Source organism: Patiria miniata, unplaced genomic scaffold (genome assembly GCF_015706575.1).
Source record: "Patiria miniata isolate m_02_andy unplaced genomic scaffold, ASM1570657v1 HiC_scaffold_10, whole genome shotgun sequence".
Classification (NCBI taxonomy): Eukaryota; Metazoa; Echinodermata; class Asteroidea; order Valvatida; family Asterinidae; genus Patiria; species Patiria miniata.
Genome location: NW_024037048.1, coordinates 14,240,147 through 14,261,492, shown reverse-complemented (window position 1 = coordinate 14,261,492; position 21,346 = coordinate 14,240,147). Strand labels below are relative to the sequence as shown.

The 21,346-nt window shown below is 40.2% G+C and overlaps 1 protein-coding gene across 1 annotated transcript; it reads left to right on the top strand.

Moving 5' to 3' along the window:
- The first annotated feature begins 8,195 nt into the window (after positions 1-8,195).
- LOC119738662 (endophilin-A1-like) lies at positions 8,196-19,793 on the top strand. The gene is made up of 7 exons (XM_038213578.1): positions 8,196-8,238; positions 8,920-9,053; positions 10,878-10,944; positions 16,607-16,707; positions 17,731-17,834; positions 18,712-18,848; positions 19,533-19,793. Exons 1-7 carry the CDS (start codon positions 8,196-8,198, stop codon positions 19,718-19,720), a joined length of 774 nt encoding a protein of 257 aa, XP_038069506.1. The 3' UTR covers positions 19,721-19,793.
- Positions 19,794-21,346: the final 1,553 nt, after the last annotated feature.

Below are 21,346 nucleotides of genomic sequence, written 5' to 3'. Positions count from 1 at the left end.
AACCGGAATGGCGCACTGTGAACTATAGCAAAATGCCAGTTGAACAACAGAGTTCAAAGGCACTGAGAATATCCACAAATAATAACACATATAAGACCGGCATTTTGAGATGTCCGGATACCTGTATACGTTCTTCCGTGACCAACTTCCGCATATTTCATTCTGATTGAGTTTGAGTGATATCCGGAAATAATATGAGTACATTGCACTAGGATTTCATGTTTGGATTTAAACGATAAAGTCAATAGGAAAAAAAGGAGGCAAAAAATAAGAGTGTGCTTGATCATGCCAAAAATATTGGCCAGGTTATAAAGAGTCCAGGTTTTGAGAGACTTTTTTTTGGAAACCGAAAATGTGAAACACCGATTTGTAGTTCCTCTGAAATATTATTTTGAATGATCAATACATCTTTACTGTTCTGAATCACAGCAGGGAACTTGATGTTTTATACTTGCGAAAAACTGCGGTCAGAAACAGTCCAACCTAACAGTCGAACCTAAATAAAAAAGCCCATAAATGTGACTTCGTAGTGTATTATCCATATCGACAAGAATCCAAATGATTTTTGTTCAAGAAGTAAAGAAACCAGTAAGTATTTGGACAATTTGTTTTTGAGAGTGCACAATGGAAGTAGTAGCGGAAATATTGCCAGACAGGAATTCCTCATTTTTATTGCCTTGAAATTTGAACTCGCAAAACCGTGGTCTGCATCCGCACCAACTGTTTACATTATAAGAGCTGAAATAAAATAGCTCGATAATTTACAAAAGTGTTTGAAATTAACTCTTTCAGACGGGCTTAGTGAATGTTATGCACAAACAAAGTCCGTCTGAACAAGTTAATTTCAAACACATTTGTAAATTATCGCAATACTTTATCAACTCCAAAGTGGTCGTTGGGAAAAGGCACAACTTCTGGATCGGAATTAGCGCGCTGGTTTTGCTGTTAGCAGACGTGTATCAGAGTCATAGTGAAATGAAAAAGAACAATTTGTTCATAAAAATCTTGGGGTTTTTTCCAGTCCTCAAGCTACCACATTTTCACAAGCACACAAAGACGGGAAAATATCAAGCCTACCACCGCGCTCGCTGTTTGGAGAATCATTGAATCAGCAACATTCAACAAAATCTGAATCCCGCATTGATTCAAACACATTGTGCAAAAACAACAAATTTCTTCAGAGGAAAAATGATTGTTTCAAACACTCACCGAGCAAAATCTTGTTCTTGCAGTCAGTTCTCTCTCTGGTCGTCGTCCAAAGGTGTTATGACCCGCGGTTGATGTGAAGGGTGGACGGCCCCACATGTCTTAAATAGTGCCATCGATTTCCTGAGCAGTGACTAAAAACTCGGACCTGGATTGTGATTGCATGGCTCCTGTGCGCTGTAAATCACACATCACCGACTCGCTTCATATTAATGATACGAAAGCAATGTTAATGTCGCTTGAGGCTATAAAGTCACCATAAAAAAAAACTTGTCACCGACATTCAAATGGCCGCTTCTTATTGGTGGATATTGTATGAACGTCGGTGACACATCCAAACATGGAATTTATGATTGACACACACAACCTGTCAGTCACAGACCACTCACTTGTGGTCACCGACTTGTCGTCACCGACTTGTCACCGACAAACTGTGATTGGTGGATAGACAAGTGACGTATACACTGGCCGTGATTCATTCAATGTACAGTTGGCGCTTCAGTCTATTAAATTGTGTGGATATACCTTACCCTGATTCAGAATGGAAAATCGTTTCTTCACATTTTTATGTTTTATATTGTCCTGGCCACGTGGTAAACACACCCGGGGCCATCTCTCACCAGATCGTAGTATGGACCATAGTACCTCCTTCAGAGGGGGTGTCAGTCTTGTGATCCTACTGGAGGGGTTGAAAATTGGCGGGAAAACCCTGTGTGCTTGTGCACATTTACATAGGCTTGTGTACAAATGCACTATATACATTGGGATTATTCGATCACCCCTGTGACCAAAATGGAATGTCAAATGGGGTTATGTCTGTGGTTTTAACGGCTGTTTGGGGCCTGAGAGATACTCCAGACATGCCAGAGGTTAATCAGGGGTGAATGGGCTGGTTGTGAGGGTCGGGTGGCTCAAATTACATTGTGTAGAAACCACATTCCATACAGTCATTGGATAGTAAACATTAAAGGTGCGCGCTCCAGCAAGGGTTAAATTCGGGATTATATGAGGAATTAAATCGTACTCAAGCCAGCGGAGAAACTTGGGTTTAACTTGGGGTAGGGCACCTGGGGTGCGTTATTTTTTTTTTTATTTTTTTTTATTTATTTTTTGCACTAAATACAAAATAAACGTATTATTACAACAGTTAATGTTTTATTTCAGGCTTTCAAACTGGAGCGGGGGGGGGGGGGGGGGAGGCTTCCACAGTGGGTGGGGGTATATGCCCCGTGTCCCCGTAGTTATGCCCCTGAGGTAGGCTTTGCTCCTTGATTGGGACTTTGAGGAAATAAAATACAGTTAAATAAAGTTCCATGAACTTTACGCATCATATACGGCCCGTGTATAATCGTGGCCTTCCAAATGTGGAAAAGGTTTTTACACTTGAATATCTCCCAGTTTGAATAATCATTTCCAGAAATGTTAGAATGCATGACCGGTGATGATGGACCTAAAATCAAACGTTCACTACTTAAAATAATGACACAGTTCCAAAAAAGCATGTAAAGTGATTTAAAATCCCCCCCCCATATCAACGAGAAAGGCTTGTATGGAACGACCAGACTTCCTACATTTGCTAGTTTGTGGCCTCCGCATAACGCGCACGATTCACCCTGAACTAGCCCGGTTGATATCCGGACAAATCACACCAGAGTTTGCCATTCTGTATTGCGAACCACCTCGATTTATAATAATCTCTGAAGCAATGACGTAGCGACGATGGGGGTGGGGTGGGATAGTTGAACGACCACATGCCCCCCTTCCCCCTCCCCTCCCCCATACCAGTGGGACCATACCATACACGTAAATGACAAAGCCACTTGTCTGATTAGGGGCCTTACATGGCTTTGTTCCGAACCGGGCACGAAGCCTATGTTTACAAAACGACCGAAAGTCACCGAGGTCATGATGAGACATACCGGGGTTTCCCAAACTCCGGCTTCGTTCCGTAAACCGGTTTCGGACATGGGGTTTGCCATAGAGCTGGATCCGGTATTGGAGTGAAGCTAGGATTTGGAAAACCTCGCTTGTAGCTCACTCGACGCATGTAGTCGTGTTCCCTAACGTGGCGCACTTCGAAGCTTACCCAACTTTCCTCGTGTAGTGTTGCCAAACCTCTTTGTTGATAAACCTCAAATTCATGCAGTGAAATGCTGGTACTTTTACCTTATTAATGTTTACTATTTAACCTCTGTGAACAATTTCGGTTTCATAAAATTTAATCCGAAATGCAAAAACGGTCGCGTCCGGAAATTGGGCACAAATTGGCGGAGTGTTCCCTAACGTGGCGCACTTGAATAAATCTCAGAAAAATCCAAATTAACATTTAAGAATTTCTGTAAACTTGATAAATTCAGATAAATCATTATTATATTTACTTACAAACCCAGCCAGATGTTTGTCAGAAAATTATTTTCTTATTTTCGGGGCATTTTCAAAGGGTTCACTTTGCACTTGAAAATAAAATCGGAAAATCACGCCAAAATATTTTTTTCTTTTAACTTGTAACGGGTAAATAAACTCGCGATTTATGAACGGGAGTGTTAAGAACTTGATGAAATTTCACTTTCTTGGAAATTTCAGTTAAAACTTTTGCTCTAGCTAGGCGCTACAGGCGAAAAATGAAAGTGCGCCACGTTAGGGGCCGCGCCACGTTAGGGTACATGAACAATACTGTCTAGTCTCCGTTCAAACGGCTCGCTGTTTCGCCACTCGGTTAACTACCGCCGCAATCTCTTGTTAATATTTGCGGAACCACCAACTTGAAAAGTTGGAAAAGCTGGGGTGGAGGGGTTGGGCTGGACGCTAGCCCAGTGGACTCCTCCGTTGTGTACAATGCAATGTAGACGACGTCCAACCTGGGCTAGGCTGGACGCCAACTGACTATTGAGGGCACTGTTATGAATTGCACAGACTTGCACAACAAATACACAACAACCAGACACTATGCCAGATGGAGCGAAATTGTTGTTCACAAACATGACAAAGTGGAAGGAACTGAAGGTGATATTCGATAAGGAAATAGCCGCAGCTGTGGAGAATGAAGCGATTTTGGCAGAAGGAATCCCTCGGTTGGACTGGGGTTATCGTGATGATGCTAGCTCTTGCTCGTTGCTAGATAGAGTGTTCGAGATAGGTCAGCAAATTATGTCGGGTGGGATTCGGGTGTTCAAAATCATGGTCATGGTTACTCCTTGCCCATAAATGTGGCCTATTTACTGGACTGCCTCCGTAAACATAGGCCACACATCCTCATGTACAAAAAACGTGTCGACTTTGCCAAATTTTGATTTTCACATTTAGGCTTACTTTGTAGATTTTTTTGCTTTAGAAGCATTCTGACCCTCTATATGGGCTTATCAGAAAGTGCTGCCTTTTTCAGATGTTTAATTTTTGTGAAATTTCATGTTGCAATTTTGATAGGCAAACGTGTGCAAATGTATCCGGAAATTTCACGAAAAATGGACATCTGAAGAAGGCAGCACTTTCTGATTAGCCTATATAGAGGGTGAGAATGCTTCTAAAGCAAAAAAAACGTAAAAAGTAAGCCTAAATGTGAAAATCAAAATTTGGCAAAGTCGACACGTTTTTTGTACATGTGGATGTGTGGCCTATGTTTACGGAGGCAGTCCAGTAAATAGGCCACATTTATGGGGCTAGGTTACTCCTAGAACTATGTAAATAGGCCACATTTATGGGGCTAAGAACTATGAGGCTCCACGCAGTGGAGCCTCATAGGTTCAGAACCCCGCAAAATTGTTGTCAGCACAAAACACTAATTAAGTACAAAAACGTCCATCCCAACCAAGCTTTTTCCCACAGAACCGCTGCACAGTTTGCCCCTAAACTCCGTACAATACCTCATGACATACTCACGTTATGTGCACCCAACAAACTTCGATGGATTCTGTCTGTTTTTCAGCAAAAATGATGAAAAATATGCCCTTTCCGCACTGAGCCAACCTAACACTTGAAACGAGCACGCGCGCAGAATGATCGCAGTCATTTTCGGTTCGATCGCTCGGAGCGCGCCGCGGGGGGGTACGTACTTGCACTTGTACGCATGCGCATACTATCGTTCCGCTCCTAATACATTATACCCCCCGCACGATATAGATACCTTAAGTTTTGGGACTCTCATAGTCATACACAGTATTGAGAGTCCCAAATTTTCGGACTAGTCCATCATGTACAAAAACATGTCGAACTTTGTCAACTTTTGATATTCACATTTAGGCCTAGTTTGTACTTTATTTTTGGTTTAGAAGTTACTCACCATGCTCACTTTTGTCATGTTTGTGCTGCCTTTTTCAGATGTGTAATTTTGTGAAATTTCATGTTGAAATTTTGATACGCGAACGTGTGCAAACGAATCTGGAAATTTCACGAAAAAGAGACATCTGAAAAAGGCAGCACTTTCTGATTAGGCTATAAAGAGGGTGAGTAGGCTTCTAAAGCAAAAATAAACTACAAATTAAGCCTAAATGTGCAAATCAAAATTTGACAAAGTTTGACATGTTTTTGTACATGGTGGAAGTGTGGCCTTTATTTACGGAGGTAGTCCAGTAAATTGGCCACATTTATGGGGCTAAGTTGGACCCAACTTATCGCCTTTGTAACATTTGGACATGGTCTGGCGATAGTGGGGTCCAAGCAATTCCCGTATATGCCGAGCAACACAATTTTCTCTTTTGTCCCAAAAACCCAACATTGTCCCACAAAAACATCAGATTTCACCCTCAAAACGGCCTCCAAATTACTAGATACGCCACCTGAGGTTCAAGTAGACATCAATAATTAAGATGGTTGTACTGAAGTTTACTTACGATCCGGAAGAAAAGTGAAATTTCCCATTCAATCCCAACAGCTCCCCTTGCGATCGTGAACACGTTCAATTTCAGACTCATGTTAATGTTTTGAACGATGTGATGTGGTCTTCATGCCCAGCGTACATTGTACATTCGATGGTCCCCATATCCCGAGTGCGATTCCATTACCGAGTGCAATGCATCGATTATGATAATCAGTAGACTGGATCTCATTTGTAAACACAAGTACATTTCGAACGATAATAGAGAGTCGGGAACTAGGACAGCTTTTATGGGCGGAAACCAATTCAAGCTAGTTCCCGATTGTCTTTTACCATTTGAAATCCACTGGTGTTCACAAGCGAGATCCAGTCTACTCATTATCATAATCGATGCTTCGCGCTCGGTAACGGAATCGCACTTGGGATATGGGGACCATTGATTGTACGCTGGGCATGAAGACTACATCACGTCGTTCAAACATTAACACGAGTCGGAAATTTAACGTGTTCATGATCACGAGGGGAGCTCTCAGAATTGAACGGGAAATTTCACTTTTCTTCCGGATCGTAAATAAACTTCAGTACAACCATTTTAATCATCGATGTCTATTTGTACCTCAGGTGGCCTATCGAGTAATTGGGAGGCCATTTTGAGGGTGAAATCTGCATGTTAAAAAGACGATAAGTTGGGTCCAAGTTACTCGGACTACTGTAAGTGTAGTCCGAAAATTTGGGCCTCTCAATACTGTGTATGAGAGTCCCAAAACTTATGGTATTGAAAACATGCAAAGCAAGAAAATAGACTGGCACCTGAAACAACCAGTCCAACACAGCTTCAGTACTGCATCAATCAACCATGCCAAAAGAATTAAAGAAACATGTGGCATGAAGCGGGAACTAGTCTCAATTTACTACACATTTCTCCGTAGTCAAGCCACCAGACTATTGACACTGAATGAAGAGGTCAGTCTTTTCAAATAGTTGGACCATATGGTCATGATGGTTGGACATGTACCAGTCTAGTATTTAGTCCCATTTTGAAATCACTTGACTTCCCTCTCATGTGCAAAATATTGAAGAAAAATCTCCTTTAAAAATTGAATTGAGTATCCAAACTTGGTTGGTGAAATACTGAGGACATTTTCTTTGCCCGTTTTGTTTTGCACGTTTCAGAGCACTCCAGAGCCCTGTCTGCTGTAAGTGTAACTTAGCCCTAGTCCTAGCCCAGGTTGGACTCTGTTGTGTACACGCAACGGAGTCCAGGGTATGAATCTCTCCTGCCATAGCGAAAAAAGTTTTAACACATTTAGTATTAGTAAATATTGCTTGAGATTATTTATGCTTATTGAATTCTTCTCATTGTCTTTGGGTAATGTATTTTTTTTTTCATTAGAAAATTGACGTGGCAGGTCACACAGTGGATGATTTGGTGAACAAGACAATAGAATACCTTAAGCCCAATCCAGGTAAGAACCAAAATTGAAACATCATTGACGCTAACCTTCCCAAATCCTCCAAAATCCTATTTGCAAAATGTAGGCTTTTGCAGGATTGAGGCTATATGGCAAAAATGTGTGCCTGATTTATGAGGATGCACTGTGTCAAGGTCTTGGGCCGGATCTTGTGTTGTTCCCTGAGCTCAGGGAACCAGACTAGCTGGCTTGCATCCATTCACGGATGTGTAACCGCTTGCAAAAAAAATGTGGACTAAATAAATTGGGTAAATTGGGGCACTATTTGGACAAATCAGTTTCTTCCTACGATGGTCGGCCGACCATCTTTTGAAATCAATACAAAAATTCCACTTTTCTTAAAAATGACAGCACACCAGGTGCCATGATTTCACAGGATGTCTGAGACTGTCATTCACCTACAGTCAAGTAAAGTATTTCATGATAATTTGGTAGTTTTGTTTGTTGATGTTTGCAAATGTCGTATATTACCTTTAATTGTAACCTTTGGAATAATTTCATTTGGGGTGACTATAGAACACCGGTTTGATTCGGGTCTAAGTATTCACTTCAAACAAACCAAATAGAGATAGATCTTCTATTTGTGTGCTGACCCTAATCAATCGTATTGTATTTCCTGAACAGTCTCCAGAGCCATGAGAAAAGTCCGTGGTCAGAACAAGGGAGGAACCAAGCCTCAACAACCCGTAGGATTCCTGGGAGAAGTCATGTTGAAGAACGGCAGAGAATTAGGAGAAGATTCAATGTTTGGTGAGCAAGCTTCAAGATGTATTCTCATTCCTTCTGTGGTAGACTGATCAAAAAGCTCTCAAAAAGGTGCTCTAATCAGTGTTCCAATCCACCAACATAGTACCATGAGTATTGTGTAATTTATGTAGGGCCCAGCACTTCATATATGCAAGGCCAAGTAAAGAAATAAACCAGTTTCTCGTAGCTTCCCGCTGCCTTTTTTGCACCCACTTTGTATTTTTAATTTTTTTTTATTTATAAATGCATGCATTTGCAATATACAGGTGAGTCAAAAAAGACGAAAACTCAAATGGCAGGACCAATTTTTGAATGAAGTTTTGCCTGTAGCACTTTCCAAATCTAGGTTATGATCATGAGAGCCCAATCAATGAGCTTTGTTTTAGCACAAGAATCATTCACATCACTCATTTGCTTTTCAAGTTACAGAATTTTGAACACAAACACCATTTTAAAGTTCTGTCCATGGATCACAAAGAGATGTACGTGTTATTTAAGCAAAACGAAAACAATTCACATGCATCCCTTTGAGAATTGTTTTCGTTTTGCTGAAAGAACACTTACTTTTTGACCTAGCCCAACTCTTCTCATTTTGATGGAAACAACAGGACAATAAAACCTTTCCTGTTATAGGTATTATAAAAAGATGGATTGTGTTATGTTTTTGTTTTTGTTTGGATACAGGTACGGCGATGGTCGAGATGGAAGAATCACTGAGGCAACTTTCTGAAGTCAAGGACGCCTTCGATCTGAACGTCAGACAGAACTTCCTGGATCCCCTGGATCATCTCAAGAACAAAGATCTGAAGGAGATCAACGTGAGTTCCATCTTACAAAATCTAACATCACCCATTATCTGACTGATTCTGATAGAATCAGGACTGTGTTGCACAGCCACGTTCGGGGAAATTCAAGCACAAATGAGGGAAAATGGAAAAGCATAAAGCCACGTCAGAATGAAGTGGCTACGGCTAATACATTAGTTGCACCTATGGAAGCAGATGAAGCCACTTCCCATGTGGGCTAGTGTTAGTCGTAGCCATGTCATTCAGACATGGCTAATGCTCACTAACAGAAGGGTTAACCAGGGTTACTGGAAATTACATTCTCATATAGCGTAATCCGGCGAACAAAGTTAAAAGCCATTTTTGAGGTCGTGGCACGACTACGTGCACGCGTTCTTAAAGACGAGGCTCACAAATGTTTTGGTCGAAGGAGTCCGGAGTGCGCGATTCACGTGAGCCTAGTGCCTCCGCATTTATCCTGAGTTATCCTGTTCACAGACAAACCAAGGCCGATGAAAACATATACCTCACCTCATGGTGGAGGGAAAAAAAAGCAGACGGGAAACCGTTTTATTTTTTACTCTGTCTAATAATGCATTTCATAGACCATGCATTTCATAGACAATCTCAGCTCCCAGGGTATACTTAGCACAGCTGTTTAGTTTTGGTGGAAACAACAGAACAATAAAATGTTGTTTTTTATAGGTATCAATAAAAAAACAAAAACATTTTTTGGTTATTTTTTGGATACAGGTATGGCGATGGTCGAGATGGGAGAATCACTGAGGCAACTTTCTGAAGTCAAGGACGCCTTCGATCTGAACGTCAAGACAGAACTTCCTGGATCCCCTGGATCATCTCAAGAACAAAGATCTGAAAGAGATCAACGTGAGTTCCATCTTACAAAATCTGACAGAATTTGGTTGATTTTGGTAGAAGCAGGACTGTGTTGCACAGCCACCTGCGGGGAAATTCAAGCACAAATTGTGGCCAATCTGGAAAAAAATTTGATACAAGACAAGTGATCGATTACTGGTTGATTTGGGTTGTAACTTATGCCTGTGTACTTTGGGTCATTCGATAAATTTGGGGTCCACTTTTTTCCTGTCCCTGTTACATCTGACATCTGTGATTTTATAATTCTGATGCACTCCTTAATGCAGTCGTCCTCCAAGGGTGATTATGAATAGCAAACTACCTACACAACGAATACAAAATTGTTTAAAGTCATTCTTAACCCTAACTCCCTGGGCATTTTTGCGATGATGCTGCAAAATCCTCCAACTGCCTCCATGTCAAAATTGCATGCAGCCTCAATCCTGCAAAATCCTCCATTATTTCTTGAATGTGATCCTTGGAAGAATGATCACTGTCTCAATCCTACAAAATCCTCCAGCAATCACTGTCAATATGTTGAGGCAGAGCCAGTGACATCCTGGAGCAGTGCGGAGGACTTCAAGTATAATTTATGCACAGCTGAGCATCAACAAACACAAGGCCCGGCCCAAGACCTTGACACAGTGCATCCTCCAAACTCAGGCACACATTTTTGCCAAACGGCCTCAATCCTGCAAAATCCTCCTTTTTGCAAAGAGGATTTGGGAGGATTTGGGAATTAAGGTTAGGGTTAATGCAGTCGTCCACCAAGAGTGATTATGTGAAGCAGACAATTACCCAACAAATTGTTGAAGTCTTTCTTAATGATACTTGAACGGCAAATGACATGTTCAGAGATAACAGGAACTCGAAAATTGTCACACTTTGACCCATAATTTATATAAGGTGCCTTACAGCAATGTGCAAATGTCTCTTGTCAAACAGTACATTAACTTTCTCCCCAATGTTTTATTTCTACAGCACCATCGGAAGAATTTACAGGGGCGACGTCTTGACTTTGACTACAAAAAGAAGAAGCAAGCAAAAGGTAGGCGACAGATTATCTCAACTCCATCATATCAAATCATCTTACATTACTAAAATCATAACTAAAACAAAAATAACGTTAGACTTAAAAAGTTTTATTGTTAACATGACACTAAGTATATCATTATTAAGACAAGATAAGTTTTATTCACATGGTGCTACCGTAAAAATTATCTTGTCTTAGTATCTTTCCACCATGCAAACCTTCAAATCTCATCCTATATCATTATTAATTGTCATACATTATGCCCCCAAAAAAGTGTCTGTGGAAAAAAAAGTCTGATGTGGTTTGGGATTGGAATCATTTGCCCTTGAGCATTAAACCGAGGTCTTGCCATGATGACTGATAGCCAGGCAAATGATTCCAATCCCAATTGCAGCCCTTTTCACAACATGAAGGATTTTACACAGCTTACTTAACACAGCACTGAAATTGATTAAGGCAAGGAACTTGGTCACAGTGTCCCAAAATGTTGTTGTGATCAATTGACAAGTGTGCAGTGATGCGTGACTGAAATTAAATGAAACTCATCGGGGTTGAGGCCAAGATAGGGAGTATCTGCACAATCAAACTTTTTCAAATTGGACTTCATGGTTTTGTAGTTATTTCAAAAATAGTCAGATGGACATTTCTTTTGGACATACTGTATAATGCGTATAATATTTGTTTGCACTAAAAGAAAAACAAAAATTGCATTGAAAATAGTGTTCCTTGCAAGCCTTCAATTGTGGTTTAGATTTTTTGAGGACTTAGTTTAGACAATCGAGAAAAAGTTTGAACTTTGTGTCAACCATATTCACTCAGCGGCAAATATGATCTGCCGAATATTGTTTCCAAAAGTGGATATTGTCATCGGGAACTGAACTTTGTTACTTTGATCGATAGGCCTAACTGTCTCTAATAGAAGAGTTTAATCATGAAATCCTGTAAATTGACGTCGCTGTGAAGGAATTTTCAACACCTTTGATTTCAACATCATTTTTTTTTTTTACCACTCACTGTATTAATGTTTTACTTTCATTTTTCACTGTGCATCATCTACATACTCATCAGCATTAGCAGGTTTGGTCGGTATGTCAATAGTCTAGTTCCTAGACTCGTCATGAATGGTCCCTCATTTTGCTTAGCACCCATAGTGTACACCCATAGCTCAGTACACTTTTGAACTAACAATAAGCGAAATTGTCTGTGAGTTTCAAAAATGAGAATAGATAGTGTTGTTGACCTTTGTTAAAATGCACAATATTACCTTGTACTTTCCCTACAACAATATTGTGAATGTGTGTATGTAGAATGCTAGATGCTTAAAGCTACAGTCCATCATTTGTAATTTGTGCATTTTGTTCGTTTGTAGCAACAAAAGAGTTCAAAATCTAATGAAGGATACTGAGCAACTAACCTGATGAAGTTTCAGCTAAGCTTCAGCTGTACATTCCGAGAAAAACAGCATTCTAAGACCTCAATTTCAAATCAAAAGTTACTGAATCATGTGTTGAATTGTTTTGAATTGCAGCTATACGCGGCGTCACGCACTGATCCGACGAATTAGAACAACCGCGCGCGTGTGTGCGTCGTTCCAATACTTGTGGGCGCTGCGCTGAATAACAAAACGAACTCCTAATGTAAATTTTCCTACGGTGCTTCTTAAGAATCACCGTTGGAAATGCCTTCTTTCGTTGATTACTTCAAAATGACAGCTTCCCAGAAAGAATAATTTCACAGGGAGTTTAGTTCCCTTACTATCTTTCAACCAAGTATGTTTTTCAACAATAATTACGCCAGTTACTTTTCGGATGGCTGCAAATGATGGACTATAGCTTTAAGATTTACAACTGTGATAAATGTCCATGTAATAGATTAACCTCAGTCCACATGTACGTGCAGGCTTTTCAGTACTCCTACTTTTCCTGATATTTTTTTTACCGTGCTCCAATTTTTCCTACTTTTTCTTGAAATTCCTACTTTTTCCTATTTTTTTGTCCCACAACTCCGAAGAAATTTAATCTCATTGAAAACTTTCATGGCAGTGTTACACACTGTCAAATCACACAATGAAGGGCTTGGGTGCAGGAGTACTGCAACTGTACTTCCAAGAGCTTAGTTTTGGATGGAGCACAAGTGTTGTGAGTACAGAACATGCCAAATGAGGCTTATGATGCTGTGGGCATGGGCGAGCATCAACGAAAACTACCCCAGAAAGCCCACGACAGTCCTACTTTTATCCTGAGTCTGTCCTCCAAAATCCGACTTTTGTCCTGTTGGTTTTTGTAAATTTTGACCTTACTTTTCTCCTACTTCTTCACCTGGGTCTGCTTGAAAGCCTGTACGTGTATCGTACTATCATGACGTTCTATTTTGAAGTGTGTTTTAAATCAAATTAGGTTAATTGCCCTTCAACGACGTTTAAACACTGTATACTCAGTGGGTAACACACTGAGTACACAGTGTTTCAACGTCAGTGAAAGGCAAAACCTGATTTGATTTATATCACCCCGACGCAAAAGTCCATCTTATAAAAGTGTGTTTTAGTTAGTTAATCAGTTACATGTCCCTAATAAACGTCTACTCCTTCAGGATTGGTCTAGACAGCCTCCGGGATAAAAAAAACGACCAAACTGAATACAAAGGAATCCAACGGCTGTTTAGATTAATGGTCTCCATGCGCAAACAGGAGAGGGAGCTATTTGATCACTTTCGATAGTCCAGTGGATGGGGCACACTACGTATAGCGCATGGTACCCTGACTACTTTCATTCCCAATATGCACAAAGCCATAGCGTCTTCCTGTGGCGTCAGGCGTCGTTGGCAATGCGTTCAAATGTCTCTCCCAGTCGTCTCCCCGACCCCAACTCTCCCTTTCCTACCGTTGAGGGGGTACTTGTGCGAAGAGCCCATTGGTCTATAATCCTATGATGACATCATGTTTCTATTTTTACTTTCCATGTACCTGTAAAAACGTTTTCGTCGGTTCCTCTCAGCAGCAGGTGGTATGTCAACACCGATTTTGTAGCGTAGCATTTCGTAGAAAATATTGTGGTGAAATAGATCAGAATTAATTGAGGATTCAGAAAATACAGTATAAGGCTAAAAATCCGTGTGTCCGTCATGCGTAGTGCGCACTTCCTGATGTGTAAAAATTTGTTGTTTGATAAGCAATGTGCATACATACATAGGTCCATGTACCTGTATTGCGCATTGCGCTATCCCTGCTGCGTTAAGACCAGTCATTGTGGGAATATGAGCTTGTACGTCGGTCAAGTGTGCCGAGAAATACGTACTCGTGGATTTTCAGAGTACGCATCGCAGATACGCAACTGGTATGCAAAACGCAATACGCACATCAAAAACGGACACATGGATTGTCAGCCTAAAGCGTATCAAATTTGGCCAGCAGTCTGGGCTATAGAGTAGGCAGTAGTGCTATATATTTGTAGATTTCGCTGTGGGTGCAGAGTCGAAAATGAAGGGAAAAGGAAAAAGCGTAAAGCCACGTCAGAATGAAGTGGCTACGGCTAATACATTAGTTGCACCTATGGAAGCAGATGAAGCCACTTCCCATGTGGGCTAGTGCTAGTCGTAGCCATGTCATTCAGACATGGCTAATGCTCACTAACAGAAGGGTTAAGCAGGGTTACTGGAAATTACATTCTCATATACAGTGGAACATTGCTATACCAAACACCGCTATTTTGAAATATATTATCCCAGATTTCTAAAGCTCGGTAGTCATTTTTTTTGAAAATCAAAACTGGATTAGAGTTCACTTTGTCATTTTGCAGTTTTGGTTTTGTTTTGGTTTTGATGCTAGCTTGTGCATGTTACTTCCTTTATTTTGTTTGGCATTTCACAGGAACGTCCTCATGAAACTTGCATGTTTTGTTTTTAAACATCATGCTTGGAACACTAACAGCATGTCATAGAACAAACGTAGCCAGCATTTTCACTTTGCCTGCATGTTTAAGCCTGCTGCTATGTTTTCTTGATTGGAGATTATCATTCCGTTTTCATTTCATTTTTTTTCCAGTTTATTTTAAGCACATCCAAATCAAGCAACAGTCCAAAGACCAAAAATGTCTGTTTTACTGGGTGATGAAATACGACAATTTATATTATCAATAAAACCTAAACAATATTCAAAAAGAAAAGAAAATTGCTTTGGAAGATGATCAGATTGACCCCAAAATGGTAAACTTTAAGAGTGCTTTTAGTTTTAACATCAAAAGACATATTGTGTTACAAGTTTTAGAATGTAATTTGTAACTGTTGTAAATTATTGTCTACTAAAGAAGGACAATTACTGGCAAAGAGTTAATGTTGGTTGTAGCTGATTCTGTCAGAAATAACATGAATTTGTATAATGGAGGTATCATGAATATTCATTACATCTCATACATATTAATGAGCCTGTTTTTGCATTTTGTTGGTCAATATTCAATTGCATTGATGAAAAAAATTGACCCAAATAATTTTTGCGTGGACTCAAACTTGGAAAAGTGTAGATAAGTGACTTTTCCGAGGATGAAATTGAGAATGTCTAAGTGTTAAATATGTGTGAGTTGTAATAAGTACGGAACTTTGTTATGCAGCTGATTTCACAAAACAGTGCGTAACTTACGCCATGCGTAGGACTTACACGCAACAAACTTATTGCGCGGCCACGCAATGAACTTACGATCGATTTCACGAAAGTTGGCGTTCATGGACCACGTTTTAAACAATCTAAACATCTTGGACGAGGATACTAACAGCATTTCATGGAAGAAATGTTTGTGTATGATTTGTTCGTTCGTGAAGCAGTTGTTGAATCACTTCCGCCCGCCATTTTGGAAAAAAAACCTGGATTAATACAAAAAAATCTTAAAAAGCAATCAAATTTAATAGACGAATGAAGTATACAAAATGTAGCTCCATGGAATGCCATTGGAAGCTATTGAGCTGAGTGAGAATTACAGATTACACACAGGCATTCAAATACAAATGAGATTTTGATCATTTGAGTCAAGACTGAAACAGTATTTTTACTGTCAGAGTTGTGTTTCGATTACGAGGAACAAGTCCACTCTTTTTTTTCTGAAATATTGATGGCGATTTTTGTCCGTTTTTGTCCGTTTTTCCATTCACTCATGGAGGTGGGAAAACGTTTATGTTTCATGGTATTTAATGGGTATTTATTTGTTTGTAGAATGATAAATGATCAGTGGTGGACAACAAGTACTTTACCCCTATTTTTATTAAACAGAGTGAGCCACATATTTTTTGAAATATGTTTCTAATTTGGTCACTTTCTTTATGACTCATTGTGTACATGGTGACGGATTAACTCTAACTCCCTAGCATGATGGACCAGGAACCATACCCATCCTGGCAAATTCCAACACCATATGGGAAACTGCTGACACATATTTCTATCTTTGATTCTGGAGGTGTGCCAACCCAATGTAAAAGACTGTCAGTTTAAGGGTACTGTACCCATCCTGACAGATTCCCACTAAACATGCCGTTGGGGTTTGATGGGTTGAGTTCTGTTAGGGTTAATGCATGCTTGCATGATGCAGCAATTATACTACATTTCCACACCAGGAAAATACTGGCATCTTGGATAATTCTGAGCCAATATGTCTGACTTTTGTTCTCATCAATCTTGTTTTTGTTTGTGTTGCAGGAAGCACAATTCCTGAAGAAGAAATCCAATTTGCAGAAGAGAAGTTTCACGAATCTCAGGAGCTTGCTGAGAATGGGATGAGGAACCTCCTTGAGAGTGATGTAAGTACCTGACAAATCGGAGCAAAGATGAGCCAAGATGCACTAGAGCATCTTACTACTCAATCAGATACCACTCATTGAGTCTCAAGAACAACTTTTCACTTTGTATTTCTTCGCATTTATTTTGATATTTCTCTCAGTTCAACCATGGAAGAATAATTTATACCGACATTGTATGGGTGAAGAGATTGACGGTTTCTATTTATTTCTGTTGTGTAAGATTTTCTTTAAATGGCCATTTAATGTAATTTTTGTATGCAATCCTTGAAAATGTACCTTTGTGTCCCATTTAACCTCATAACTTTCAGTTATAATTTTGCAATTTTTAAGGGTACTTAGGTGCCGTTTTGGTTTTTATGCCAGTGAGAATTTCCATATTCATGAGCAAATGTGTGATGTCATTTTAGGCGGAAACTTCAATGTTATAGCTATTTCAGCACCAACATTTGGGTTATTTTGATGTTGTAAAGTTTCTTTGGTGATTTGTTTGTTTTGTCAGAGCATGGTAGTAAGCAAATGAGCAAAGTTTTCTCACAAATGTTTTCAATGAGCAAATTTTGGGTTCACAATTTGAACAGAAAACACCTAAACTGAACAGTGTCTTCCTGAAATGACATCACAGCAACAGCACCCTCATTTGTCAGGAAAAGCATGGACAATATTAAATGTTTAAAAAGTACACTTTTCAATACATTTATCCAAAAATGGATGTGAAATAGTTTTCATACATTTAAAGGGGAGTAGAAAGTTGTACAAATTATGTTCCCAAATGAAATTCATGTCATGGGGCCCTTTGAAATAAAAAGGGAAAATCTTTCCTATTTCTCAAAAGTAGCTATGGCGTATTGTGTTTCATTTCGATTCAATAAACATGGTTAATAGACATGGTAAGGTATCAAATTTCCTGTTGCAAGTCTGATAAATGGGCCTATTTGAGTTGGTAGCAAATCCATCCAACTATTTCTGGAGTAAGATGTTGATGAACAGAGATTTACGGACTAATTGATTGGTTTTCTTTAACAGGTTGAGCAGGTGTTACAGCTTCAAGCGTTAGCCGAGGCTCAGCTAGAATACCACAAACAGTCTGCAGAGGTCTTGGAAAGCCTTCTGTCAACACTCAATGAAAGGTATGCCAACAGGGGAAATCTGCCCCCCCACTCACAACAAGTGTCCATTTTTGATAATCAAAAAAAAATGAAGAGAAGTAGGGGTTACTTTTTTCTAAATCGATGCTTCTCGTCATCAACGGATTTGTGAAACTTAAATCAGAAAGAAAACAACCCTAACATCAGAGGTCCAGAACATACATGTACACCCCACCCACCCCATCCCCCCATCCCTCCATCCCCATCCCCACCCACACCCCCACCCCCTCACCTTCTAAAATTTGTATCCTTGTGGAGACCTTTTTTTTGTTCTCGTGTAGTAAAGTGTTCGATTTTGAAAGTGAAGTTTCAAAACGCTCTTATTTTAACCAAAATGAGTTTCCTTGGCTGAAATTTGGACTTGATATCCCTTTTCTCAAACTCTTCCATTTGCGACGGATCAACCACACCCCCACCTACACCCCACATCCCCACCTACACCCTTGACTTGTGATGACTTTACTTGTGCTGGACTTGTGATGGACTTGTGATTGACTTGTGATGGACTTGTGATGGACTTGTGATTGACTTGTGATTGACTTGTGATGGACTTGTGATGGCCTTGTGATGACTTGTGATTGACTTGTGATGGACTTGTCATTGACTTGTGATTGACTTGTGATGGACTTGTGATGACTTGTGATGGACTTGGGATGGACTTGTGATGGCCTTGTGACTGACTTGTGATTGACTTGTGATGGACTTGTCATTGACTTGTGATGACTTGTGATTGACTTGTGATGACTTGTGATTGACTTGTGATGACTTGTGATGACTTGTGATGGCCTTGTGACTGACTGACTATAATACCCAAACTTGTCAGTTAGCATCCTTCTCAATGTTCTGTGATGTTTTCCAGGGTTGAGGAGGCAGGCAGTCGACCCAAATCAGAACGCAAACCCAGAAGTACTTTCAACTCTTACTCCACGAAGAGAGACTCCAGTGACGGAGACGACACCGACGCGTACCCGTCAACGGTCGATTACAACGCACCAGGTAAGTCAACAGGGATCTCATGCTCCAGCTCAGCACACAGTTTGCTTAAGGTTGCAGGCCAGTAAATAGGCCCCAAATTGCCTTCCCTAGCCAAATCACGATTTGAATGCCCTCAATTTGTTTGCTACAAGTATTGAAGCATTTTGTGGGCCGTGAACTTGAGGGTTTGTAAAAAAAGAAGGGTCCATGCCGTGATGAGGACGAAATTTGGATGAAATTACCAGTAGGCCCTAAATTTGCTCTATTTTGCAATGGAGCATAGACATCGTTTTTCAAAATGGCGATGGACTTCAGGACTACTTTCAGGGGTAATCATCTTTGGATGGAATTTTCTCCCAAAACTCATTGGATTACCCACCAAAACTTGATGAAATGAAAGATGATGAAATAAGCTTTAATTTGATGTGTGCCTCAAGCACTTTTCGAGACTTGTGAGTATTTGTCCTGATCTTTAGAAGTGGAGGTATTTATCACTGAGGTTTATGGCAGTTTATTCGCTGGTTTGCAATCTATAGGCTTTCAAACCGGACAGAAAATATTGCTCAGTAAAAACAGGTCACCAACCAACCATCATGTCAACTGTCATGTGAATATTAGTTGTAACTGGTACCTTGCAAATTTGTGCAAACTGAATAAATTTGCTATTTTCAACTGATTGTGTGATATTTATTTCCAATTTCTCAGTACCTGTAACGGCAACGAAGGAACGCTGCAAGGCACTGTACGACTTTGAGGCAGAAAACGAGGGCGAACTGGGGTTTCAGGAGGGCGACATCATCAGCATCGTCAGTAAGATCGACGAGAATTGGATCGATGGAGAGTTAAACGGTCACACAGGATACTTCCCGGCTAACTACGTGGAAATTATCTAACCGGTTTAATCATGGTAGGTGGTAGCGTTACTTATAGTGTTGCAGTTTGTACTTTGTCATCGTGTGGTTGAGTACGAGCGTGAGTTCTTCGCGATGAGTACGCGTACAAGTACTTTGTCATCCTGAGTTTGAGTACGAGTACGTTGCCATGGGCACAAGGACACATTGAAGTACTTCGTCATCATGAATTCAAATACAAATACGAGTACTTTGCCTTGAGTACTAGTACGAGTACGCATATTCTGGCATGACAAGTATGAGTATGAGTACTTTGTCTGAGTATGAGTCATTTCTATCAGTATGAGTACTACAATACTGGTTACTCACAATGGAACTCTGTGTACAGTGAACAGATACATTCAATAGCGCCCTCTGGAGAGTGGTCCTATGTATATCAGCATAATGTCAATTGTGTATTTTTTTTTTTTTTTTAAATTCCATCATATTAAGCTATGTATTTCCATAGACGAGATCTCTTAATTGTTAGTTCTTTGTAAGCCTTGGCAGTCTGGTGTTTCTTTCTTGAAACAACTAAGAATATGTCTTCCCTTTGATTATACCAAATGAGAAATTACCGGTCTGTTGGTATTTAAAAGGAGGCATTATACAACTTGGAACTCTTGAAAAGTCCCCCAGATTCAGTGAATTCCAAATGATGAGGCTACGGCTAGAAAGTACAGTAGTCTATGGGAAGTGACCTCAGCCGCTTTCCATAGACGTGGCTACGGCTAGGAAGTACAGGAGTCTATGGGAAGTGACCTCAGCCGCTTTCCATAGACATGGCTACGGCTAGGAAGTACAGGAGTCTATGGGAAGTGACCTCGGCCGCTTTCCATAGACGTGGCTACGGCTAGGAAGTACAGGAGTCTATGGGAAGTGACCTCCGCCGCTTTCCATAGACGTGGCTACGGCTAGGAAGTACAGGAGTCTATGGGAAGTGACCTCAGCCGCTTTCCATAGACGTGGCTACGGCTAGGAAGTACAGGAGTCTATGGGAAGTGACCTCAGCCGCTTTCCATAGACGTGGCTACGGCTAGGAAGTACAGGAGTCTATGGGAAGTGACCTCAGCCGCTTTCCATAGACGTGTGTGTGATTGCAAGCCGTAGTCAAGTAATTTGAACACAGCCTTGATCAAGGCTTGCTCAAGAGTAGTCTGGTACCGTTTGCAGCACAATGGGGAAAATACTAGGTTGCCATCAGGAACTAGCATTTCCATTGACATGTAATTTGTTTGATACAGAACAAGGATAGCCGTGTCTGAATTACTCAGCTATGGCTCATGTATAATATCAAGCCGTAGTCGTAGCCCAGTAATTCAGACATGGCTAATTATTCCAATTTTAAAGACGCTCCTTAACACACAGGAACTGAACAATTTAAGAATAATTTCTTGATATTGTAATTCATTATATCATAATGATACAAATACCGAATGTTACATTACTTCAATATTATGTATAAATGGAGCTAAAATAATTCTTGCGTACCTTTTATCTATTTTATAACAGAAATCTTAACAAGCAACTGATCATTGTGGTGTTTGTTTTTTTCAATCGTAGAGAAAATTAGAATTGTTTTCTGTTTCGGTAGACGTAGTTTATGTATCATATATAAATAAATAACCT

What these genes read in the sequence shown, in the direction of transcription:
- LOC119738662 (XM_038213578.1), top strand. Translation starts at nt 8,196, where the DNA reads ATGTTGAAGAACGGCAGAGAATTAGGAGAAGATTCAATGTTTG. An exon ending in AGGAGAAGATTCAATGTTTG is followed by an intron (nt 8,239 to 8,919) that starts GTGAGCAAGCTT and finishes GTTTGGATACAG; the next exon opens with GTACGGCGATGGTCGAGATG. An exon ending in GGTCGATTACAACGCACCAG is followed by an intron (nt 18,849 to 19,532) that starts GTAAGTCAACAG and finishes CCAATTTCTCAG; the next exon opens with TACCTGTAACGGCAACGAAG.